Consider the following 26,891-nt stretch of genomic DNA (forward strand, 5'->3'; position numbering starts at 1 on the left):
AAAATCTCCACATTTGGCCACATGCTGGTTTCAGTGGACACTAATGGTATGAAAGAGTGTAATCTGAAGAGTAACCAGTAACTAAAACTGAATGAAAAGTACAATATTTACCTCTGCAATGTCATGAAGTAGAAAGTTAACTGCAAAGATGCACTTTTCAATGGAGATGTAGATAGAAAAGGAAAAACCTTTAATATACACAAGAATATCTTTAAAAAATCTAAAAAATAGACTCATGTTTACATGCTTAATGTGAAATAGCATCAACACCTGTAACTCAATAACCATAAAGCTATTGCATGTTTATAAGGTGTTTATTTTCTGGTATTTTGCAGTATTTTGATTTGTGGTTTTTTAAATTATTATTATTATTATTATTATTATTATTTTATCTTCTTCTGTTTGTGTTTAAAGTGTTGCATAAAATGGAAACTTCTTCACAGTTACGTACAGTATTTGAGCATATCTTCTTAGTATCTCTCTAATAATATTAGCATTACGGAAAATGAGGGATTTAGTGTTTTTGGAGATGAAGCCATCAGGATATCACTGCTTCTGCTGCACCAGTTCCAACCAGTTTTGAAAAATCTATCTTTGGAAATGTGATATCAAGCCGCTGCAGCACTTCTCCTGTAATTTCAGTATTATGGTTTGCAGTATTGTGTGCAGACATTCGCGATCTCCTCAGGCTGTACTGATGATTCCTGTTGTTTTTATGTTGCAACATGAATCATCATCTCAAAATATGAAACATGCTAATATGCTAAGGTAAAATATTTAGCGTGATTAATAGTCTACCTGCAGCATGTTAGCATTGTCTGACAGATGACTGTACCACACTGATTTTGAAGTGTAATTGCTGAGGTTAGTAAGTGTTAGAATCATTCCTTTAATATTGTCTACTTAGTCATGGAGGAAACCTTTCAGATCGTGTGACTCTATCTTGCCATATTAAGTCGTATACAGTGCCTATAGAAAGTATTCATCCTTGCCTGAAAGTTTCCTTTTTTATTGCTTTTCATGGTCAATTTGACTGTTTTGACAAGAATTGCTAAAAAAAAAAAGAGACTCCTTCATGTCAAAGTAAAACCAGATTTCAAAGTTATATTAATTCAAAATCTAAAATCTAAAATATATGGTTGCATGTGTATTTATGTCTTTCAAGTTAGTATTTAATAGATGCACTTTTGGGCATAATTAGACCATTGAGCCTGAGTGGACACACATCAATCAGCTTTGCACATCTCAACATTTCTTCTTTGAAATACTGCTCTAGTCCTGTGAGGCTTCTTGGGGATTATGAGTGAATAGTTTTTTCAAGTCTAGCCATAAATTTTCAAAAGGATTGAGCTCTGGGCTTCGATTTGGCCACTCGAGAACATTCATCTTGCTGTCTTTAAACTATTTCTGTATAACTCTGGCTGAGTGCTTTGGGTCATTGTCTTCCTGGAAAACAAATCTTCTCCCAAGACCAACCTCTCTTAGAGACTGCATCAGGTTGTCCTTAAGGGTTTTACAATACTTTTCTGCATTCATTTTATCCTCTATCCTAATCCTTCCAGAACCTGCTGTCGAGAAGCATCCCCATATCATGATGCTGCCACCACCATGCTTTAGAGTGAGGATGGTATGTTACTGTGCAGTGTTTGTTGTCCACCAAACATAGCATTGAGACTCACGACCAAAAACACAATTTTGCTCTGAATGACTCTTCCACATTCATTTGGGTGATTTCTAGTAGAAATTTTATATCAGCTTTTTTCAACAGTGGCCACTGAAGAACATTCACCTTGTTGTCTTTAAGCAATTTCTTTGTAAATTTGGCCAAATGCTTTGAGTCATTGTCCTGCTGGAAAACAAATCTTCGTCCAAGTCCAACCTCTCTTATGGACTGTCCTCCAGGATTACTCTATACTTTTTTGCATTCGTTTGACCATCTATTTTAACAAGCCTTGCAGGACCCGCTGCCAAGAAGCATCCCCACCATGCTTCACATCATGATGCTGCCACCACCATACTTCACATCATGATGCTGCCACCACCATGCTGCACATCATGATGCTACCACCACGCTTCACATCATGATGCTGCCACCACCGTGCTTCACATCATGATGCTGCCACCACCGTGCTTCACATCATGATGCTGCCACCACCATGCTTCACATCATGATGCTGCCACCACCACGCTTCACATCATGATGCTGCCACCACCATGCTTCACATCATGATGCTGCCACCACGCTTCACATCATGATGCTGCCACCACCATGCTTCACATCATGATCCTGCCACCACCGTGCTTCACATCATGATGCTGCCACCACCGTGCTTCACATCATGATGCTGCCACCACCATGCTTCACATCATGATCCTGCCACCACCGTGCTTCACATCATGATGCTGCCACCACCATGCTTCACATCATGATCCTGCCACCACCATGCTTCACATCATGATGCTGCCACCACCACGCTTCACATCATGATGCTGCCACCACCATGCTTCACATCATGATGCTGCCACCATGCTTCACATCATGATGCTGCCACCACCATGCTTCACATCATGATCCTGCCACCACCGTGCTTCACATCATGATGCTGCCACCACCGTGCTTCACATCATGATGCTGCCACCACCGTGCTTCCCATCATGATGCTGCCACCACCGTGCTTCACATCATGATGCTGCCACCACCGTGCTTCACATCATGATGCTGCCACCACCGTGCTTCACATCATGATGCTGCCACCACCGTGCTTCACATCATGATGCTGCCACCACCATGCTTAACACGATGCTACCACCACCACGCATTACATGATGCTGCCACCACCATGCTTCACGTCATGATACTGCCACCACCATGCTTAACACGATGCTGCCACCACCATGCTTCACATCATGATGCTGCCACCACCATGCATTACATGATACTGCCACCACCATGCTTCACGATGGGGATCATACTTTGTGATGATGTGCAGTGTTTAGTATCTGCCAAAATATTGTCTAATTTGATAGCAAAAAAGCTGAGTTTTGGCCTCATTAGACCAAATACTCTTTTCCAGTTGACTTCAGAGTCTCCCACATCCCACATTGAGATTCAGTGTAGGCTTTTTTCAACAGTGGCTTTCTTTTTGATACTTTCCCATAAAGCTTAGGTGGATGATGAACAGATAATAGTTATTGTTTGGACAGTCTCTCCCATCTCAGCCGCTGAAGTTTGTAGGTTCTTCAAAGAAGTCATAGGTGTCTCAGTGGCCTGCCTCCCCAATCAATTGGCATTGCTTTGTAGAAATGTGTTTTTTCTTCCTCATCATCTGTTTTTGTAATTTGTTGTCATGAAGGTTAAATTATAATGACAATGATTCAATTATGAGAGGCAATGAAAGGAAAAACTTTATCTATTTTTTAGGTGCTGTAGTTGACATCAACATAAACTTGTGTGATGACACCGATCTTGCATTAGCAGAGGGCTACAGAACCTTCACCTGCACCTTTTAAGAGTGAAATGGGCAAAAAAAAGCGGCAACAGAAATAAGGAAAAGCACAACATTTTTTCCTTTTGCCTTAGGACTAAAATATAATTTGAGACAATGCATTTATAGTCATACATTCAACAAACCAGAAAACAAGTGCCTGAGTATTAAAAAGGAACCAAAACAACAAAGGAAAGATTTTAATTCACATCAAGTCACGCTTTCAGATAGTCAATACAGCAGCCAAACAGGCAATGCGATAGTGTTCAAAGGTACAAAATGTTGTCCAGAAGAAAGACTGACTTATAGCATAATCTTAGAGCATCCACAGTCATATATCTTGTTTTTTTATACAGAAAACAGTATCAAACATTAGGCAAAGTCATCTCATGACAAAACCAAGAACATACGCATGCAGTTATGTTTTCTTTTTCCATAATATTGAGCTTGCATACAAAGGCAGACAGATTACAAAATCAAAATCACATGTTGGTTGTATTCATTACATATTCATCGGTGAGAGGGATCACTGTTGTGTCGAGGAGTATATTGAGATGCCAACGATGTTTAACAGCCGGTTTGTGCCTCATAAAATCAATGTGGCTGAAGAGGCTGTTAACACTTAAAGGAAACGGAGATGTGAGGCCCGAAGTGATGCATTACAGATTTCATTGCCCCAGCTTTGGGAGGTGCGATATCACTTGTCAAAATCTGATTTTCTTCAAAAGTGAACGGAAGGTGGTGCGAAAAAGGAATCTAATCATTCAAACAACACTGTGTCGATAATGAAACCACAGGTGAAGGAGGTTAAACAATAGAACAAATGGACATTAGGGCTGTTTTTCACGATCCACCGGCGGTAATTAGCGGGTTCAAGTGATGCAATTATCAAAATGGGCAGTCACACATGCTCCTGGAAACAAACATGCCTGATGAGGTGACGACAAAAAGCTGTTAGCTGAATTACGAGCCTGACAGGAATCCTGATCGTCGCCGGATTCGTGTGGCATTACCAGTCAACGCACGGTGGAAATTTACAAGAAAGGTGGGTGAGTGGTGGTCGGGTGGCATGCAGAAAAAGGTCATAGCGCGATCAAACTCATAAAATCACAAATACATGGCATGCATCCCAACCTACCGATCCATGAGGGCAACTCAAGTTTTCAGGACTGCACTGGGGATTTAGGGGTATTAAACTTTAACATAAATTATTGAAAAGAAAGAAAGAAAAACATTAATAATTCAAAGTAAAATTTGAGCCATCTCAGAATATGACTTGAGCAATGCAGCCCCTGGTAGCCTGGCGCAGGTTCAACCGTCTCTATTCCCAGACATATGTGTGTGTTTGTGTGCTCGAAATACAGAGCATCGACATGTGAACGATATCAACAACACGGAGCACATTCTCAGAGGATTTACCGTGGAAATAGAAGGGGTTAAACATGTACATTCTTGTTTGATACATTAATAGTGGAGCTGCTTACATTTAAATAAAAACAAAAAAAGATGCAACAACATCATAACAATATACATACACTGCTAGTATATTAAAAATTCTGCCCTTCTCGTCCCTGCCTGTCTTAGCAAAGCTCGCGTTGTACGACTGAACGATCGCAGTGACTTTAGCGAGGGCGTGTTTTTTTTGCCCTTTTTCAGCAGCAAACTTCAGCAAGAGTAGGCTGTTGTAAACAATACATGCTTTTGTTATTAACCTTTTTTTTAAGTAGTTGACGTAAACGTTCTGGTCTTTTTAAAATTTAAATTCTGCCCTTTTTGACACACAGCAGGTACATCCCCGTTACAAGCTGAAATTCTGAGTTTTCTGTAAACAATAAAGGCGCACACACTACAGAGCTGCCTAATCATGTGACATTGCGGTCGGACGAGTGGTTTTTCCACCGTGGCAGGTCACCCACTGAACTTCTTTCCGTCTGTGATTACAGCTGCTTTCTCCACTGCTTCCCCACACGGTGAAGTGACTGCTGTGCGCGGTGACCGTGAACGTTTCCGCCTCTGTGCTGAAATGACCCCACACAACCTCAGAATCGCCATGAGAGTCTCATAACCATCTTGACTAATCACAGAAATGCAGCAGCCGTCGCATGATTCCGCCTCAGTTTTGACTTGGCGGGACTCACCCTGCACGGACCTTTTTTGGAAGAAAATTTCATCTTGTTCTTGGAGTTTGAACCCCTGATCGTTCAAGCGTTCCCTCTTAAGAAGCCACAGAGAGACTTGTAGCTGATTGAAAACAGCACCCATGATTTAACTCCCAGTTGTATTAAAATGCACACTGGGTGTGCTATCTAGAGCCTTTTCGCTGCGACTATATGGGAAACCAGCTACCCTGAAGAGAGGACTGAACGGACTGAACGCCAGAAAACTAGGCAGCTCTGCAGATTCGGGGCTGCACTGAAAAAATCAGTGAGTTATCCAAGTAGGTGGTGCTGTGATGCCTTGCAGTGTCTTGTATTGATCACACAGGGAATCTGTGTTTGTAATGTTGTGGATTGTTGCTGTAAGTGAGCAGAAGATCATTTTTGTGTTGTTTTTTTTTTTTCAGTTCCTGTCAGCTGATGTTTGCTCATCCTGCTGGCTATACAGGTGAGCATCAACATCTTCTCAGATCTTATGGCTAATTTTACTTTGCCCATCAAGGCCCCAGTATGCTTCAAAATTGTTGTGTTGATTTCATAAAGCGGCTGTAAGTGGTTATTGGAGCCTATGTAGTAACCATAGCAACCCTGTGTTCGACGTGTGCTTCCACAGAAATCATAGGTCAGTCAATCACGTCTTACAAAGCCAAACCCTTTCTGCATGACATGATCATTGCTAGCTATCACAGTGAGTTAAAGGATGTAAACACAGTCGGCTGTTTGGCTTTCTATCTTCGTCTGAAGGCAGGGAAAGTAGGGAACATAATTAAAGCGGGACGGAGCATTATGTCAGACAATACATCTGTCTAATGTTGCAACAGGGGAAATCTGTCTGGAAACTATAACTCAAAGACTCACATGTAGGTTTTGGTTCTTCTAAAAGTGTAGATCAGCATCTGAAGTCTCCTCACTGTGCAACAAGTTTAGCAACTTTTCGAATCTGACCGGCTGTGCAGAGGTGATGAAAGTGAGGCTGTTAACGGAGCTCCTTTTTTGTGAACTCCTCTGTAACTTTTTTTTGTGTGTGCACACCGCCGTAAATGCCTCGAGGAAGAGATCAGTCTCGTTCGAGATGAGCTCTTGCTCCTCGTCTGGAAGGCGGACGAGTGCAGGCGGCGGCAGCAGCGGGGGGCGAAGACGAAAAGCTGCAGGAAAGTCGGACGGCTTCCAGTAGCCTTCTATCTGTACGGAAAGTTACAGAAAAACACTCACATTCTGTTACATCTGACTCAGATCTGATAGAACTTAGGCGATCTGTGATCTCTGCTCACGGTGAAACCTCCATTTCATATGAGGTAAATCAGCATCACATCATTCTGTACTTATAGAAGGTGGCAGTACAGCCTACACTACTTACAGCTGTAATAACCAGAGACAGAACTGTGGGTGTTTTACAAAACTAATATTTTCATACTACACTACTGTTCAAAAGTTTGGGGTCACCTAAGCAATTTCATGTTTTCCATGAAAACTCACACTTTTATTCATGTGCTAACATAACTGCACAAGGGTTTTCTAATCATCAATTAGCCTTTCAACACCATTAGCTAACACAATGTAGCATTAGAACACAGGAGTGATGGTTGCTGGAAATGTTCCTCTGTACCCCTATGGAGATATTCCATTAAAAATCAGCCATCTCCAGCATAACCAATGTCTAGCGTGTATTTCTGATTAATTTAATATTATCTTCATTGAAAAAATAGCTTTTCTTTCAAAAATAAGGGCATTTCTAAGTGACCCCAAACTTTTGAACAGTAGTGTAGCCTATATATACGTAAGCCAGCATGGGTTTTTAGCCTTTCTGCACAGTTACATCATATACATCATGGTGTCACACGAGTATCAACTAATATTATAATGAAGTAGTACGTCCCAATTGTATGTATACTGCATGAAACAGTACGTACTTTGTGAGTCCACTTGTCTGCCAACTGCTAAACAACTTCAAAGATGAAAAGTCTACAATCGATGAAGTTATAAAAATGATTTATATTGTCAGTATCGTCCATATAAAATTCTATCCAGAGATAAAGACAATAAAAAAACCTGCTGGTAAGTTGTGTTAATGTTAAATATTCACTAGGTCACAACTTAATGGAAAAAAAGTGCTGCCAGCTTCCAATATGTGCGTTCGCTCAATTACCAAAACTTCAAAAACAACTAATAAATTAGGCAAATTTTTTTCAAATTTTGCTGTTTCCAATAACCTTTTCCAATGTGATACTTTGAAATACACATACATTTACATCATAGAAACACGGCTACTGCCTCTCATCACTGCTAGAAGGAAGTGAAACTGGATTTCAGGTCTAATGATTTGTTGACCCATCCATCCGCCTCAGCCTCCTCCCTCTGCATTGTTTTAGCCCAAGATGCAAAAGGCCTGGATGGAGGCGTCAAAGGTGCTAATACCACCAATCTAAAACTAATAAAGGTATAAAAATCACCAGAAAAGGGCAAATTATTAATCATCAACTAAGATTTCATAGTCCTGACCCCTAAAGTTAGAAGCCACTTGAACATAACCCAACATACGTATCTGAAACAATCAATGAAGCTGTTTTTCTTGGATATAACCCAGTTAGTCTGAAGCATGCCGAGGCCTTGACTTGCACTGTATCTTAAGGACGGTTCTTCTCAAACCACATCTGGCCAAATGACTCAAACTAAATGTACAAATGCTCCAGATCTGTAAAAACAAACTGTTTGCTGTTGGTTCTGTTGCATAAAGGGTGAATGACGACGGGGCCTGCACTCCCCAACAGCGTTACAATCATATTTAAGTGCACCATCCTCCAACGCGTGGCTAATCCCTGTCTTCAGCTGCTCCTCTGCAATACTAAACGTTACTGTCAACCCGGCTGAATATGGGAGGTTTATCTGAGAAGATGAGAACTATTCCACTCCATTTTTCCGTACAATATGAAATATTTGCTACATCCTTTGTTAGTTTCTCCATAATTTTACCTCCTGAAGTTCTGCTCTGCTTCTTAGCCATCAGGATGACAATGTGAGGGCTTCTTATTTGTGCTGTTTCGGGGATTGGTGAGAATTACTTAGCTGCTGTAAAAGATCCCATCACAGATAAGGATTTGCTCTTTTTTTAAATCTGCACCAGAAAGCTTAAAAATCAACACAACAATCCCCGTCATTCATGATATTGATTTAATTTCTCCTATAAAGAAAATAAACTGACAGCTGTGCAATCCCTACTCTATGTGTGCAGTTGAGCACAAGACTTGGATATTTTTTTTGTTGAGCCCTGTTAAGAGGAAACTTATTCCCAAAAAGAGTGTCCCAGGTGGCCAACATGAGGAAAATCCAGAGAAGAGCTGGGAGGACAAGTTAGGAAAAAGAAGGCAGGAGTCCTTTCCGGTGCAGCCGAGGACGGTTTGGGGTCAACAGGTTGGGCGACAGGACTTCAGAGGGTCTTCAGTCATTTAGTGAACCGGGTAATTCATTGGTCAACGTGTGCCAGCGCTCAATTTTTTTGTCTTTGTTTTTGAGGCAGTCAAACCAGTGCTTGAGCCTCTCTCCGTTTGCATTGATGCCCAGAGAAACACCACCTAGAAGGAGGCACAAAGGCAGCGTGAGTCACATGCTGAGGCTCGTGTAGGAGATTCACAGTGTATCACATTAGGAAATCATTACAATCTCTTAACAACAGCACAAAAAAAAACTGAACACTGGCATGGCATTTAAGATGTTGCACCCTTTATGAGGAGGTTTATTAATGGTAAATGCATCGGTTAACCTTCTGAACCCCGAAAATCATCTGGAAAGGCATGTTGTCTTTTAAGGAAGGCCATTTATTATAGCCAGAAATTGTAAAAACAGAAAGAAATATTGGATTTTCAACTTTCTCGTCCTTGAACTACTCAACTGTGACGCAAAATATATGATAAAACAAGATAAAACTTTATTTATCCCAAAGGAAATTCTTGAGTCTAAGCTTCAAATCATGATATCTCACCATGACATTTGTTCTATGTCTCATTTAAAAGTGAGAAGTAAAAGTTTACAAAAAATAAACTGTTTACTGTAACTGGAAAACTTTTTTTTGACCAACAGCTACGTAACAAAAATTCAGATTTGAATCCTTCTGACACTCCTTAAACTAATCATCTGTGGTGTGCCGTTCCCTGGAAATACCAGCTTAAAAGAACGATTTTTCATCTAAATCATTTTATTCTACATGTCTGATTTACCAGATTTTGTAAAACAATAAAAAATTAAAATTCTGCATTTCTCAGCACAAATGTGAAGCCACTAACAAATCTGCTGTGACCAACAGTCAAAATTCAGGCAGTTCTCGGCTGAACTGCAGGCAGTGTTTACACAGAACGGAGAGGAGGTAAGCATGTAAACAAATTAAAAATGTAGCCAGTAAAATATACACAGTATTTAGAGTCACTGTTTTCTTTTCCAGTATGGAAAAATCTGCTGATACCAGGTTTTCAATTTTTGTACATTTAGTGTTGTTTTTCTTTTTTTTTATTTTTAATGAATAATGACATGGCAGTTATTCCACATTACACAAAACATTTCTGAATTCTGTTTTTCCACAGAGGTGCAGGACTTTATATTGCAGAGAAAAACAGTGAGTAAAAATGTAACACCCAGAAACTGCCTGTGGTTCAGAGGGTTAATACATTCCCTGTAGGTCCATTTCAAGTTGTCCAGTAGCCCTTTTATTGCATCAGATGAGCTACTTGGGGTCACCAGCTTTAAAAAGGTCAGAATAGGAACTATTAATGCCGATCTTTAAGGCAGCTTGGACAAAAAGCTTGGAAACTGCTCTTACAAAAAGGGAAGTTGAGCAGCTACGTTTCCACTGAAAGCTCTAGAACAGCGACTATTTAGAATTCCTAGAATACGATTTAGAAGTTTTCACTCTCTAATAAATAATCAAGACAACAGTTGTTAACATTAATGATAAATGGTTTTGTAATAAACTATCCATCATGCAAGAGGATAATGAACACCCTCCAGACAATCTTTTAGATTTAGTAGATGCATTCTGTACATAATCAAGCCTTCATTTTTTTTACATCTCTATATCCCCTGTGTGCTCTTCTCTTATATCTTATTTCTGTATATTCTGTATGTTTAATATATTGCTGCTTTCTTGAATTTCCCTCGGGATCAATAAAGTACCTGCCTACTTAAGCACCAAAGAAATTTCTCAAAGATGTATTAATCAAACGCGTGAAAGACCTGGAACTTAAATCCGCATGATAAAATGTGACACTCTGAACCTCCTTGTTACTGTAAATTTTAACTGTAAACGAAGCTCTTTGAAGCAGGTTTAAGCATCATGAGAATATGTCTACAGTCCGGACGGCCCCCGTGAGGCTCGGTGCTGGTTTGTTTCGTAGCCTCCAGGCTTGCAGAGGTTCGGGCAGATGGCAGCCTCAGCTGGACAGAAGGCCAGTTGTGTCGCAGAAGCTGTTGACTATCTGTCACGTTATCTCCCCTGTTCATCGTCTGTGGAGCCAGAGCTGGCGGCCCACCTGTGCTTACCTATGAAGTCGTTGGACTTCCCGATGTCGTAGTCCCACACGGTCACCTCCAAGGTCTTTTTGGTGAGGTCTGCATATTTAATGTCATAACAGAACTCCTGCAGGAAGTAAAACAGACAATAAGTGCTCCCTCGAATGTGATCACATATAATCACATTTACATCCATTCAGATTAACACAGTGCGGGTTTGAAAGTCTTGAAGGTGTTGAAAAAGAGTGGATTCTGCTTCACTACCTCCACAACAAAACATTCCTTTGCATGGTTTTGGTTCAGCATAATTATCATTACAATCCTGAATGCAGCTGACATTTGTTTCATTCATTCCCGCCGAAATTGATTCACATAATTCGGAGCGCCTCATTGAGTTTTAATTTTATGTAGGAGCCCAAAACAATACAGTCGCTATCTGCTCTCAGTCTCTGGTAATCATTCACCACACACTGCATCTCATTTTTATTAGTCCAGGACACACCTCCAGTAAAGTGTCAAAAGTGTCTTGACTGAGCACGGAGGAGACGGCGCTATAATACAATGACAGCGTAATCAATAAAGTCCGCCTTCCACTTAATGAAACAAGCAGTTTGTTCTGATACCAATTTGCACCGTGTGAAGCTTTTATTCTGCATTCCAATCTGTGGTTCAATCAAGGTTGCTGCTCCGCCTTAATGGAATCGATGCCCTGACATGCAGGAGGCCTCCACTGCTCGTCTCTGACAGAAAGGCCAAGAGGTGATGGAGGAATATGGGCGCAAAAAATGTCAGAGGAAATGTCAAGCGGCTGGCCTGCGTGAATGTTTGGCCGGCGATGTCCGCTCGTATACAGGCCGATCCGTCCGAGCCAAGCTGCCCTGTGCCACGACGAACCGAGAGGACCGCTCAGCCTTGAAAACATGTTTGGCATCCTGCTGCAGAACAAGGCCAGGTCCTCAGAGACCATAGAGAGGCAATGCATTTCTAAAATTCAACAGAATTTGCAATCAATCGTTCTGGTTACAGAGGAGGTGCTGGAGCTGAGAGACCGAGCAGCTCTCATAGGGGTACAGAGGAACATTTCCAGCAACCATCACTCCTGTGTTCTAATGCTACATTGTGTTAGCTAATGGGGTTGAAAGGCTCATTGATGACTAGAAAACCCTTGTGCAATTATATTAGCACATGAATGAAAGTGTGAGTTTTCATGGAAAACATGAAATTGTCTGGATGACCCCAAACTTTTGAACGGTAGTGTATGTATCTATGTACGTAGTTTTTAAGAAAAGACTGAAGGCCCAACTCTTCATTGAACACCTTTGCACTTGACAGACTGTATAAAATAAAATAAAAAAAATTCTTGTTAAATCCCACACTGCCTGTAAGCACCACGGTCCTATTATCACACTTAAACTTGTTTCATGGCTCTCATGACTAGATCCTTGCTTGTGTTGTATCTACTCTCTTGGACAGAAGTGTCTGCTAAATGGAATTGTAGAAATTGTATGTATGTAATGTCACCCATTACGGATCAAGTTCTGCTCACTTCACCCCTGAAAGAAACGACAAAACCAGAAACATCTCAGGTAGAATAAAACTATGCATTCATGAGGGAAGAGGGAAGCTGACAGGAAATACATTTCTGGGCCCTTTAAAGAATCAGAGGATGACTACAAGTTGTATTCTGACACTTGCTTTCATAGCTGTTTCATCAACACGTCACCGTCCTAATCTTTGATGGGAAACATCAAAGATTTCCAGCGATGAGAGGAAATGAAATGAGGTTCCACTGGAGCTACTGTTTGGCTGAGCAGGACTGTAACGACATATTCTACCTTCATCTAGGGACAGCTTTCTAAAAGTCATCTGGTTGTGAATTAAGAAAAACGTCCGTCTTGTCAGTCCGACAGCTGGGTGGCCTCACCACAGAAAGTCACTGAATAAACACTCAACTCAGGTGCTGTGGCTTTCATTTTACCTCGTTGAACTCGGGATTGAGAGTCTTCTTCTTCACGGCCGTCTTGTGCTTTGACTTTTTGTTCTCGTCGGGCTTCAGGTACCTGAGGAAGAGCAGGGAGGAAGACTTAACAGTGCAAGCTTTCCCTGCCGCCTATTTTGGAGGATGAAACAGCAAAAAATGAAAATGCCACACATCTCTGAAGACTGGCGCGATGCCAAGGCGTCATTTCAAACCCTTATCAGTGATATAAAGCCTCACAGAACAAAGCAAAGGCATCACACTGTGCATTTCCTGGCTGTTATATTGTTCTGTCCTCCAGGGGGTGCTCTGGTACTGCCCTACGTTCAACCATACATCTGCATTACTTCACAGCACACACTCTGAATTACTACTTTATCTGATTTAATAGACATTTCCTGTGGTTAGTAGATGCTGCTGTCCTTCTCTATCAGGTCTGATGTCCGCCACATGCTTGGTTTAACAATGAGAATTTTCCAGCTTAGTTTTTCTTGGATGAGATTACAGACTTGAACACACCTAAAGTCATAACAACAAGGCGTTTCCAGAGTCAGTGGATCCTCCAGCTGCATCACTTCACCGCAGGCCTCCAGCATGGAGCCCATTTAAACCCTTAATCTCAACTTGTCAGCATGATATTTGAATTTTTATGCTCTTAAAAGGCGACTCCTGCTCCATCAGGATGTCGGCTACTCGTTCTGGTCACTGTCCTTTGTTTTAATGATTTGAGGAGCATTTGGGGTCATAGTTTATGACACTCAGGTGCCAGTTTATTAGGTACACTTTGCAAAAAGTAAACCAATAACTCCTACTTTTATCTAAGTTATGGTTAGTGCTGATTTACACCATTTCTGAAAGGTTTTGACTTAATGTTTGGTCATTTTGCAGGCTGTAATTTAGAGCATTGTTGAAACATATGCTGTTAAACTGATTCATACATGTAAAAATAGTCCAGTGCAGCTCGATGAATCACCAGCTCTCAGAAACACTCTCCACAAAAACAGAACATTACACATTTAGGATTTACTGTGCTGCTGTATTAAACTTTATTGGCTTTAATTAGATGAACTGGCAACTGAGAGTATATGAATTGTAAAGCCTGCAACATAAATACAACCTGACTATGTGTAGCCTATATATATTTTTCAATTTCAACGTTAAAATTAAATTATTTTAAAAAGGGGGAAAATGTATATACACAAAACAACATTCAATTAAGTTTAAATGTACCCCAGTTTGCCAAAAAGATTTAATGTTATTGTCAGTCATTTCACTTGCTGCAGTTAAGCTTCCATACTTAATAGTTAAAGCAAAAATATATACAATGATTAAATCAATCAACATTCTAAAAGCAAGCAGAGATAAAGAAGAACATATACAGTTTAGAAAAGTTAACCTTTCTAAACCAGGCTGGTTTGAAAGTCATGTTATCTTTAAAATATCACCAAAATTGCTTAATTTGTTCGAGCCAGAAAGTTTAAAAATACAAGAATTGTTTAGGATTTTCCACTTTTCAACAGTCCTTGAACTACTCATCTGTGACTGTCTGGGAAATTAACCACAACTAAGCTTACAATCATAATGTTTCATCAAAATCTCAGTTAAAAATTAAGTAAAAATGAACCTTTTGTAATAACCTGGTTCTGTGAAAAGCTATACATTCTGTGCTCCTCAGCGGAAATGTGAAGCTTTTAGTGAGTCAGGTGCTGCCCACAGTCATTTAACCAAAAATCAGGGACTTTTCGGTTGAACTGCAGGATGTGTTTACACAGAGCAGATAGGAGACGAGTATAAAAACAGATTAAAAATGTAAAGATTTCAGTAGCTTTTACAGATATTGACAACACCTGGGAGCACTGGCAGGAAAAAAGTTGTGCAAGTTGAGTCCAGGTTTTATTTTTTAGTAAATGAAATAAGGCAAGAAATTCGCCTTTTTTTTTTTGTTTTTATTTTTTAGGATTCATGGCATTATAATTTTGGTATACTACACAAAATACCTCTAGTCGTGGTTGTGTTGTTTCCTTAGAGGTACAGGATTTTGAAAAATGAGCCAACAGTGAGTGAAAATGTGACAGGAGCAAAAAATTCTTTGAAACTGCATGGGGTTCACAGGGTTAAATACAGCAGTATACACTCTAAGACGTATATATTGAGTATAATCTTGCTAAAGCTAAAAAAAAGAGAACCATCAGTGTCAATATTGTTGGTTCCCATTAAGCCATTTCTTAAAACGATGCTTAAATAAATATCATTCTCTGGAATTCTAAATGAGTGTTGTATTGACTTCTCTGAAGGAAAAGACAACTTGATTAAATGTAGTTTTGAACAATGCATAATCTTCTAAACTGAACAAACGCAACTGAGCTGTCTTTAATTCAGTTTTAATTTGCTTCTAGCATCAGTTTGTATTCCCTGCAGTCAGTGAGTCAGCTGTGAAAACAGATTCTTAGAGGCACTGCTGCTTTGGGAGTCATGCATACACTGTGTGTTTATGAATGTACAGACAGTGTGTGTGTTTGTGTGTGTGAAGGTTAGACCTTTGTTTCTATTCTGCCTTCATAAATGATGCAAAAGGCAGCTCGTAGTTATCTCTACACCCAGTGGAAGCCGTTTAGCACCTCTGTATGTTTGGCAGTTTTTTGGGGCAACGTTTTGGATGTATTTCATCGCAGTTACAGTCGTCACATTCCCGTCTTGCTCGCTGGACGCACACAGACTTCCATTTCCTGAGGTAACAGATAGACTTAAAGGGAGGATAAGTGGGTTATTGCTCATGCTCATGAACATCCCCCCCAGGGAGGAGTGGGAGCTGAAATTGTTGTTGATGAGGACATTGCAGCGAACGTAATTGTTGTCGTGTAATGGGACTACTGGCCCACAGGCAAAGCAATCTGAGGGTGAAAGTTGGGATGCAAACGCTGCTGTTGTGCAACACGATGACTTTAAATGTTACTTGTTGCTGCTGCTATTTCATTCAACAGCTGTGCAATTTAAAGATACTACGTCTTTAAGCTTAATGAAACATACTTCATTAGAGCGAAGAGTCGTTAAAGGAGGGCGTTTACTCATTCGTCATGTCGACTAAAACGAATTAAATCCACACAGCGCATGCATTTGCTGCCATTACAATGGAGTGACAAATTTATTGTTCAGGTAACAGCTGCGACTTGATGCTGCAGATCAGGGGTGTCAAACATGCGGCCCGTGGGCCAAAATCTGCCCGCCAGAGCGTCCAATTCGGCCTGTGGGACGACTTTGGAAAGAGTGAAAATTACAGAGAAGACATTAACTGCAAATTGTAAATCTGTAAAACTATACATTTTAAACAATTTCTAGACATTGACAAGTTGTTTTGATCATAGAGTAAAATAATAGACTGGTCATTGTTCTTTTGTAATTTTGTGCCTCATTTTTGTAAGATTTTTTGTCTTGTTTTTGTTGTTTTTTGTCTTGTTTTTTTGTCACGTTTCTGTCGTTTTGTTTCTCGTTGTTTCCTTTTTGTCTTCTTTGTATTTTTTGTCATATTTTTGTCTTTTCGTATTTGGCTTTATTCATTTGTTGTCTCGTTTTTGTCGTTTTGTGTCTTTTTTGTCTCGCTTGTGTTGTTTGTCCATTTTTTTGTCGCTTAGTGTCTCGTTTTTGAAATATTTTCACCTGCTTTTGCTGTTTTGTTGTCTTTTTTGTGTGACTTATGTCATTTTGATGATAAAGTAAAATACTATATCGTTCAGTTCCAGATACCTGTGACTAAATGTTTTGTGCCTTTGTCGACACTGTGATCTCAAAGTTGTAATACACAACTGATAAACTGAGGCATAAGGTTTTTGAAATTGAACACATTTTTCTTAAGAAATTTCATGCTGTTTTGTGAAAAGATAATTCATTAAATGTGAACATTTTCAGAATGCGTTTTGCACTAAAACAAAGGACAAATTTGGAGTCATTATTTATGGGTTATTATGCTCTGATTATACTGGTCCGGCCCACTTAAGATCAAATTGGGCTGAATGTGGTCCCTGAACTAAAATCCTGCTTCAGATAGACTCTCACTTGACATCAGCCACTGACAGAGGAGAGAAATGGTTCAGCCCTGTTTGTCTGACAGAGTAAACATTTCCTTTACCGACCCCCACTCCTCCGCCTCACGTGAGCCAGTCGGTAACTCTATTACCGGCAACGTGTCCTTCAAGCTTCAGGGAGATTTTCTCAACTTCAGACTCTTGGAAAATTGTCGCCAGCCCCTCTCCTCCGAAACGCTTTTGTTCTCGAGGTGTGCACAGCAGAGTCGGAAATTAATTGCGCTTTCATTGCTCAGCCAGATGAAAGACTTGGGAAATGTTCAGGTGTGATAAATAGGACTCTCCTTCAAATTGCAGCCCTGCGGATGGCCTCTTGTGCTGTGTCTTTCATGCTGCTGATAATCACGGTTAGTCTACCTCGTTTCTGCTAAACCATCAGCGCTGCCAGCTAATCCATTTCGGCACTTCTACACTGTGGTAGCACATCAACTAAAAATAGCATTACTGCGAGCATCCGGTGTTTGGAGGATCGACAGGTTGCTGAAGTTAATCCGTGTTTCTATTTCACGCACCTCCTTGAATGTACAAATCTTTGGTTGTTATTGTGCACATTCTGATTTTCTGTGAGCTTAAGGATTGTGGTGATAGTTCAACTGAAGGCCAACTTGCCAATAAATGTGTAAATATATTCACAACACCTGGAGGCCAATAGCTGATGAAGGTATTGGTGACCCTCTGAACTGTCCTCTTCTAAAATCATAAGGTATGTAATGTATGAAATTGTCCAAAACCAAGTTAAATTCTTCCTATTTCAATTTCATATGTAGAAGCAGAAATTTCCAAATTAACTGCATAAACAACAAATTATATCATCATGTTTTGTATGTGTCAGAAAACAGTTAAATTTAATCTCACAATAGGGAAATGTTAGTTCACCCTGCTTCCTTTTTGCATTTCTTTTGTGTCATCGGTGTCAAGTGTCATTTTTAAAGTTTGTTTTCTGTTCCATAAAACCACTTCAACCCAATTATTTCCTGATTCCACTTTTTAAGTCTTGTTATGTGACTGCCTGTTGCTTTTGGTCTAAATTCACAGGACACAAATGACAGAAGTGGAGTCCCTGTTGTGATTTTGTTATGAAAGTTTCATTGTGAAATAAAACAATGGCTGGAGAAAAGCACTGGAGTCTGCATCACCAATCTGTTATTCTGAGAAGAAGAAGGATGAAAAAAAGTTGATTAACTGATTAATCTTTTTGGATAAAAATGCCCAAATATCCTGAGGTCCAGCTTTTTAGCTCTGCGGAGTTTGGTCAGTTATTCGACAAATAAAAGTCTTTATGACGTCAACTTAAACTGGTTTTATATGATTATTTGCTTCATAATGTCCTTTTTTAACACTGGACAGTTTGAGTCTCCATACTGCCAGGTACCTAACTTGAAATGAAAATGGTTTGTTCCTTTTTAAAACACACAATTTACATCATCTTGTGTTCATATTTAATTCCTTTTCTCTCTTTTAATAAGAACTCCATTGCATACAGTGTTGCTCTGGAGACTCTGTATGTTTAGATTTATTTCTATCACAACAAAAACTTCAGGGAAACATTCGATCTCAGATTCATTCTGCAGCATCACCAGGACCTAAAACATACAATCAGAGGAACAGATGCAACAGATGTTCTGAGACGACACTGAGGAGCCATTCTACCTAGTTTTCAAACAGTTTGAAAGAGGATGAGAACCCCAAAACATGGTTTCCTGTTAGGAACTATAAAACAGTAGGACTTATAGAGAACTATAGAGGAAGCCTGCAAATATAAACACAAACAGAACATTTGTCTTGCACGTACTGACAACTCTATTGGACCAAGTGGCAACCTCTGGAACTAAAAAGATTAAGCCAACGTGTAATTAATCTCACATAAATGGATCATTCTGCACTACAAAATGATCTGGCTACACCTCATTATCATTCTGCCATGGGGGGAAAATGGTCTGGTCTGTTTGTATTTCTTTAAATTGATCACAATTGCACTGGGTAGAGCTAAGCCCAGGATACAGCAATGGTGGCCCATTAAAATAATGACTGTTTTACTTTAACTTTTACATTCAAGGGGGTTAGCATTGTCATTAAAGTGGTTAATGCATTGGAAAAACTACCATGGCTGCCTTACTGCACAATCCAAATCCTGTGCAAAAATGTTGATGTGTTAGGTTGCTGCCTGGAGGTTGTTGTTGGTTGTTTCCTGTAGTGAAGGGGATGATTTTGAACAAAGGATGGGTGAAAGTTATATGAAACGTGTGGCCAGTGACAGAATTATACCTAAAGTCTACACCCAGTGAATCAGATTAATGTAGAAATAGCAAAACTGCAGTACCTTGAATGCCCACTTGAAGCGGTTTCCAAAAGTGAGCCAATCCCCATTGACCTCCATGTTAAAATGCTCAACTTTACAGCAGAAATAAACATGTTTACAGTCTGGTACAAAAATGGTTTTGGTCTCTATAGCTAGTTGCTCTGTCCATGATAACTGTATGGAGGGTAATTTTTTATATAACTTACCCATTTAAATTGTACTAAGCCTTAAAAGTATGCATTTTTAAGACCACTCTACATGAAAGGTGAGTTATAGCTGCTTAAATTCAGTTGTCATAGACTTTTGCATCATTTTTATTGGCTTTGATTACACCTCATTACCCAAAGTAAGTGGTCAGATCTGGAACAATATCTGTAATCAGATGTGTCGAAGAAAGCACTTTTATCCAGATCATCGAAAGCACTCAAAAGGTCTGTAATATTCATCAATTGCAAAGTCAGTTTTAGAATTTTTTTTGGGTGAAAAATACACATTTTGCCTTTGTCTCCTTTTCCAAACAAGTTTGACTAACCTGGTCCACCTGTTTGATTGTTTAACTACTTATGCATCATCAGATGTTCCTCCATATTGAGGGATTAACTTGATTACCTGATTATAATGGATTGATGATGAAAATGATCTTCATTGTTTCAAGGGTAATTGTGTTTTTTTACCCTCTGAAATTCGCTGCTACGCATATTACAACAGCCTGTTTCTGTGTGGGTGTGTTTGCATACTGACGTTTTGACATAGGGGTCGGAGAAGCCGTTGGCGTCCATGGCGGCGAGGTGAGCGCAGCGTATGATGCCCACTACCAGGCAAGACTTCTGGGTGTTGTACTTCAGAGAAATCATGATGCGTCCACGTTCCTCCAGAGACTTGTCTTCAGTCTTGTTGACCTGCAGGGAAGAAAAGATTGAAGAAATATAACCAGATTTCCTTGTATAGACTGTGATATTCAGGTATTTATGCCACATCGGCTGCCAGTCAGTAGTCCCTTCATGCCCGGACGATCATCATCACATCACTCCATGTAGACAACAAAATCACCAGGAAGTCATAAAATGTGTACAGCAGCTATAACATTTGCCATCTTGACAGTTGTGTGTCTTCAAAATCAGCCAAACACTGATTGGCTGATTGGTGCCATCTCCGCTGTAGATGATGAATTAATGGCCTCATCAACATCAATTTGCCACGTTCTTTAGAGATGAGAACAGCATCTGAACTGACACACGACCTGAAAACTGTGCCTGTTTTCATTCCAGACACACCTTGCACTTCCCCTGATGAGCATAACTTAGCATCCTGTCAAGAGAATTCAATCAAACATCACATTAACCGTGGCGTTTTTTATTTTAGCTCTTTATTTAAACAGACGGTCTCAAGAATATAAGATGCGCAGTTTAAATATGGATGGAAACACACACATAACTTGTGTGTATGAATGTGTCATCTGAAACCGTCAGCTTCCCTCACAGGCTGCAGCATTAGTCATGCCGGATAACTTCAGTCCCACTGACTCTCAGTCGCCTTAGTCCATACATGGCACACAATTTGTCAGTTTCACATTAGGCCTCAAAAATAGTAGCAAAGTTAGACCTTTTCTCACCCTGGACAACACAGAGAAAATAAATAACACAGTGACCACAGCTTAGTCACTGAAATGGGTCCACTAGATGCTTAGAAACTTGGCTACAGAGAGAAGGCAGGTTGTTTTCAATGTGTTCTGCAGGCTGTTAAAAAAGAGATGCACTACATCATTTTATGCAACAAGTGTTATGGAATAAGGGATTGGCCGATTATCCACCCAGCTCATCATTGGATCAGATCTTCAGCATTTTTGTCCTGATAAATTAAATAAATTCCTATTTGTGCTGCTTTGGTTCTAATGGCTCTCTTGACCTGTAATCCACGTCACAAGTCATAGCCTAATAACAACAAAGGATAAACGCTGAGAAGTCCTCTTTCACTTTCAGTTAAACATAAATAAAGGCAGGTCACATGGTTAGGTGTTAGAGTTTATTCTAAATTTTGGCACCAAGATTTTCATCCGTACCGCCAATGAAAATCGGTTATCGGCCTCCTTGATTACAAACAATCAATACTGGCTCTGCAAAAAGCATATTGATTGACAGCCATTATAGAATAAGTGGAGCCTCTGTGCTATGATACTGTATGTTCATAAACACTCCAGCCCACTAATTCCTTACATCTTAGGAGAAAGCAGCAAAATACCTCTCGGCTACAAAACATGTTCATGCAAGAAACAACTTAAGAGGAAACACGGGTCTCCTTTGTTCTGTGTTGACTCATCATTTTGTGTATATTTGTTGAGTCTAATTTATTCTATTTTCTTATTAAAAGTGGCAATTTCAAGGTCACTATCACCAAATGAGGTACCACGACTGAGCCGATGAGCCTGATGAAATTGGAGTCCTTGTTTTTATACTATTATGAACCGGGCATCTGTGGCAACATATCCATGTAAGAATCACAATGAGTGACGCATGTTCCATCACCCAGCAGTTCTTTTTCTGCTAGAGAGGGGAGGCAAAGCTAATGACTCGCTCTTCAGCTCATCTGACTGACAACATCACTCAGGTAGCACTGTTCTCTGGGAAGTGAGGTTCAAAAAACCCACCAGCAATTACTGTTTATCGTCACAGGTACTTCCAAGGAGAATGAAATGGAGATCCCTGGAGATCAAATAGAGATCCAAGTCAAAGCACACAGAAAAGAGGTCACCTAGACAACCTTATCTTCAAGAAATTCTTCTGTTGTACAATATTGTTCTTCTGAATTGATATATTGTGGTGTCAAATCTAATCGCTAACTGGATTATGTTTAGAGCTTCTGTGACGGGGTTCAGATCCTGAGTTCAGTCTGTGGTTTGGCTTAGGCAACAAAAAATGTTAGGTTAAGTAATAGTCCACCATCCATCCATCCATCCATCCATCCATCCATCCATCCATCCATCCATCCATCCATCCATCCATCCATCCATCCATCCATCCATCCATCCACTTCCTCCTGGATGATCCTGAGGTGTTCCCAGGCCAGATGAGCTGTGTAATCTCTCAGTGAGTTCTAAATCCCTTTCTAGTTGGACTTGCCCTAAAACCCTCCAAAGGAAGTTGCCCTGAAGGCATAAGAATCAGATGCCTGAACCACCTCTGGTTCCTTTCCGTGTGAAGAAGCAGTGGCTCTACTCTGAGCTCCCTACAGATGTACAAACTCCTCACTTTATCTCCACCCTATGCAAGAAATTCATTTTGGCCGCTTGTATCCACAATCTCATTTATTCTAATTTCAGTAGAAATCGCAGAGCTCATAACCATAGTTAAGGTTTAGATCAGGTAGTAAATCATACAACCCTAGTCTGGCACAACACCTGCACAAATAATTCAATATCTTTAATTCAGTATTAAACCGGACCATGACAATTCCTTGACCTTCCTGGCTCAGAATGATCGTTTGGGGGGTAACTGCACTAGACAATAAACCTGACTGAGCCACATGCAGTGAAGTCAATGAGTTTTTATTTGACATAAATCTTATTTATTTTTTGTTATTTCTGACCATTTGACAAAGAAAAGTGTCTATTATGCATGAGTAAATGAAACCCAAATAAACAAAACTTAAATGTATTCATTATTTTCAGTTTCTTATCTTTGTGTTGCTAGTGAGTTTCCTTTGGTGCTGAATAAAACCTTTCCAGATAATGTCAATAATTTCTCTATAAAAGAAAAACAAATTACTTTGTGAGACCATATAATGAATAAATCAGGCTGCCAATGCTCATTGTACTGGTACATTCAGGATCAATCATCTTTGCAACTTGCCAGACATTGTTAATGCACATCATTTCCTCATTAAATTAATAAGAAACATAATCGGGGCGGTATTGCCTTTCATGATGCAAATTAGCTGCAAATAAATATAATTTCTAGAAGATGGGCTTTGTTGGAAGAATAGCCCTGCTGAAACTCATATGTTTTGTTACTGACTGGATTTTACTGTAAACAACTCTAAAATTATGTGTTGCAACAAATAAGGGATCTTTGTCTTTTTTGAAATGATTAATATCGAGTTATAATAAGTCAGGCACTGATGTGTATGAGAAGAAACATTGCAGGCACAAATGCGGTTTAGTCTGATATTTCTACACTAATTCGCAACAATATGCATGTTTTTGTTTATAAATGTAGCCTAGAAAGACTGACTGATTGGTTAGTTGTTGATTAATTTACTCCCTGCTGAAGCTAAAACCAACCCTCAGATCAACCATCAACTGGTCAAGTGAGTCACTGGTGAAGTAGACGTTTCCTGACATTCATCTAAATCTTAAATCTATGTGATTTCGCTTGATCCATCCATCCATCCATCCATCCATCCATCCATCCATCCATCCATCCATCCATCCATCTGTCTGTCCATCTATCCACTCATCCATCCATCCATCCATCATCTGTCCATCCAACATCATCTGTCTGTCCATCCGTCCGTCTGTCTGTCCGTCCGTCCATCCATCCATCCATCCATCCATCCATCCATCCATCCATCCATCCTACATCCATATGTCCATCCATCCATCCATCCATCATCCATCCATCCATCCATCCATCATCCATCATCTGTCCATCCAACATCATCTGTCTGTCCATCCGTCCATCTGTCTGTCCGTCCGTCCATCCATCCATCCATCCATTAGTTGTTTGTGATAAAATCTAATCAGTAACAAAACATATCATTATGTTTTTGTCATTCTCTTGGTGCTCCAAAGAACACAAATACTTCAGGCTCTCTGGAGAGAAAAATACATATTTTAGTGTATAAAAACAACAGAAATACGGCCCAGGAACATAACTTGAACTTTATTTTTTTTTCACAGTGCTACACCCAATGACTTACAAATGCAATTTACCAGCAGCACTGCTGCTTTTCTTCATTGCGTGAATGTGCTGGGTTTTCCCGTACCTCAGCATTTATTTTTAACTGCATATATGGGATAAGGCCATCCATATCAGCGGAGCAAATGCACGGAGGCTTAACAACTTAACAAGAAGAAAATGTGGGCATTAACACGGAGTTCTTTCAATTTGGTTTGTGCCATTTCAAATTGATATTCATTAGATTTTTCTGCCTCATTCTGCCTCACTCATTTATGATAAACTGCCCATTATTTCACACTGGAGGTAAGCTATAAAGTTAAACTAGGAGATGTATAGCTCTTTCTTTACTTTGTTTCTTCAATCAAATGCAAAGTTCAGCCCAGAATTATTCATATCCATGCCAAATTGTGATTTATAGTGATCTTTGATTTTACTGGTAGGTTTCTTCTTGCTGGAAATTACATCAAAAAGTGACAGAAAATGGGAAGACATTCAGTATTTATGCTCCTTCACTTGCCTGAATTTTTAAAGAAAATGCTGATTTTATGCCACTCTGAATGGTCCCGGTAAGTGTCCTTATACAGTATAAACCGAGAACAGCTGATGACACTGTTCACTAGTCAATTACTAGTTAATCGTTAAAAGGAAAGAGCTTAGGGAGGATGTCTGGTTGCTGTATTGTGGCTTCAGACAAGATGTTAGGGATACAAAACCATATTTAAGTGTTTTCAAGTGCCAGTGGCCACATTGCAAAGTTAAATCAAAAAAGTACAAGGATTTCCAAGTAGGATCCAAGGATCACCACCAAGGCCATCCTGAAGAATTCAAAAAGACACAGAAAAGTTTTTGTAGCCTTTACAAAAACTCACTCCGACAAAGAAGAAAGCTTTTGGTCATCAGTTTTGCAGATGGATGAGACAAAAATTTAGTTTTTGGAAATAGAAATGTGACTTTTGTTTGGTGAAAGAAAGAAGAAACATTCAACAAAAAGAACACCATCCTCACGGTCAAGTATAGTGGTGGAAATGTCAGCTTGTCAAACTAAGTGGCATCATGAAAAAAAAACAGAATACATTCATGTTCAGGCGGAAAACATCAGGAAGGCTGCAGAAAAATGTGACCTTCAGCAGCATTGGACCATCCAACAAGAGGAGACATACAGCTAAAGTGGTTGAAAAACATAATATCAACAGTTTGGAGTGATTAAGCCAAAGTCCAGAGTGAGGCCAAGGAAGCTTTTTAACCCCAAAGACCTGGAGATTATCACGAGAGTGGAACACAATCCCAATGGCAACATGCAGAAAGCTGTCTAGCAATTATAACTGTTTAATTGGTCTGGTGGCAAATAAAGGCTTTGCCCTTAAATTTTGAGAATTGATGTGGATTATTTGGGACATGGTATTTTAAGTAAAACAAACGCACAAAGAAAGTACATATAACTAGCAAAGAATTACCATCAACATGTCAAATGCAATGTCTTACAATTTTTTGTCACTGGTTTATGTCATTTTCAACTTATTGATCAAATGAAAATTCACAATAAATCAAAATTTGGCATAGACAAGAAGAATTTGAAACTGAGAATTGTACATTTGCAACAGTGATGGATCCCTCTGTGAAAAACAAACAAACAACAAACATTCTGTCTGTATGTTAACAACCAAATGTGGCTGAAGGTGTGAACATTTCTGACTCCGAATAAAAATTGCTTCCCATCTATGGAAAATGAGCTTTACGGGTAAGAACCTTTCTGAGCTCTTAAGTTCCCACTGAGAGACCAACAGCTGTCTTGCTAAAACTTCACATAATTCTGATTATTTACTGCCTCATTGCTTCCAGGTGAACCATTCAGAATGAGCAGCAGCCTCACAGTCCAACAGGTTTATTTTCTTTCTAGAGCTGCTTGTGCTAAACTCTAGAATGTCTTAGCTACCAGCAAAATGCACCAACTGTTGTTTGCAAAAGCGAACACAATAGTCTTCACGCACTCCCAACATCTTAAGAACTGCAGATCCAGTGGATTATTTTTGTTATTGATGACAATGTTACCACAACAATTGGAAAATCCTTAGTGTTAGCATGCTGTGGAAGTAATGTGACCTCCTTTAGCTTTGGTCATAAGCCCACAGGTCAGACCAATGACCAAAGACTGGTTGGGTTAATGTGTTTTCATGTCGCCTGCTATGCTTCAACATTAGCTGCTGTTGCTTCTCTCTTGCTCTCTGTGCTCACATATACTGAATTTTAACATAGAATAATTTCTGATGAAGCGCATTTACATTATTTTTACATATCTTCTGTTTTTGTTGTCAGACAACACAAAGAGGATGAAATAGTGGCTGAAATGCAGCCCTTTAAGACTAACCAGCAGCCACTTCAGAGCCATTTTCCAAAGTGCTGCTCTGCACCGCTAAAATACTGACTTTACAACCGCAATGTCATCTGACAAACTCACCAAACACAGGCTAAAAATTATTTCTGTGCTGCGAATTCAGCAATAATC

At 39.7% G+C, this 26,891-nt stretch overlaps 1 protein-coding gene across 2 annotated transcripts in view; it reads right to left on the bottom strand.

Moving 5' to 3' along the window:
• Positions 1–3,670: 3,670 nt before the first annotated feature.
• Positions 3,671–26,891, bottom strand: part of doc2b (double C2-like domains, beta) — a 203,995-nt gene continuing 180,774 nt past the window's right edge. For both annotated transcript variants that reach the window (XM_055017076.1, XM_055017075.1), the window contains 4 exons: positions 20,235–20,392; positions 13,116–13,197; positions 11,168–11,264; positions 3,671–9,210 (listed from right to left, as the gene is read on the bottom strand). In XM_055017076.1, coding sequence (XP_054873051.1) covers positions 9,077–9,210; positions 11,168–11,264; positions 13,116–13,197; positions 20,235–20,392 — 471 coding nt within the window. In that variant the 3' untranslated portion in view covers positions 3,671–9,076. The remainder of the gene's footprint in view (positions 9,211–11,167; positions 11,265–13,115; positions 13,198–20,234; positions 20,393–26,891) is intronic.

The sequence above is a fragment of the Amphiprion ocellaris genome, chromosome 14, assembly GCF_022539595.1.
Source record: "Amphiprion ocellaris isolate individual 3 ecotype Okinawa chromosome 14, ASM2253959v1, whole genome shotgun sequence".
Classification (NCBI taxonomy): Eukaryota; Metazoa; Chordata; class Actinopteri; family Pomacentridae; genus Amphiprion; species Amphiprion ocellaris.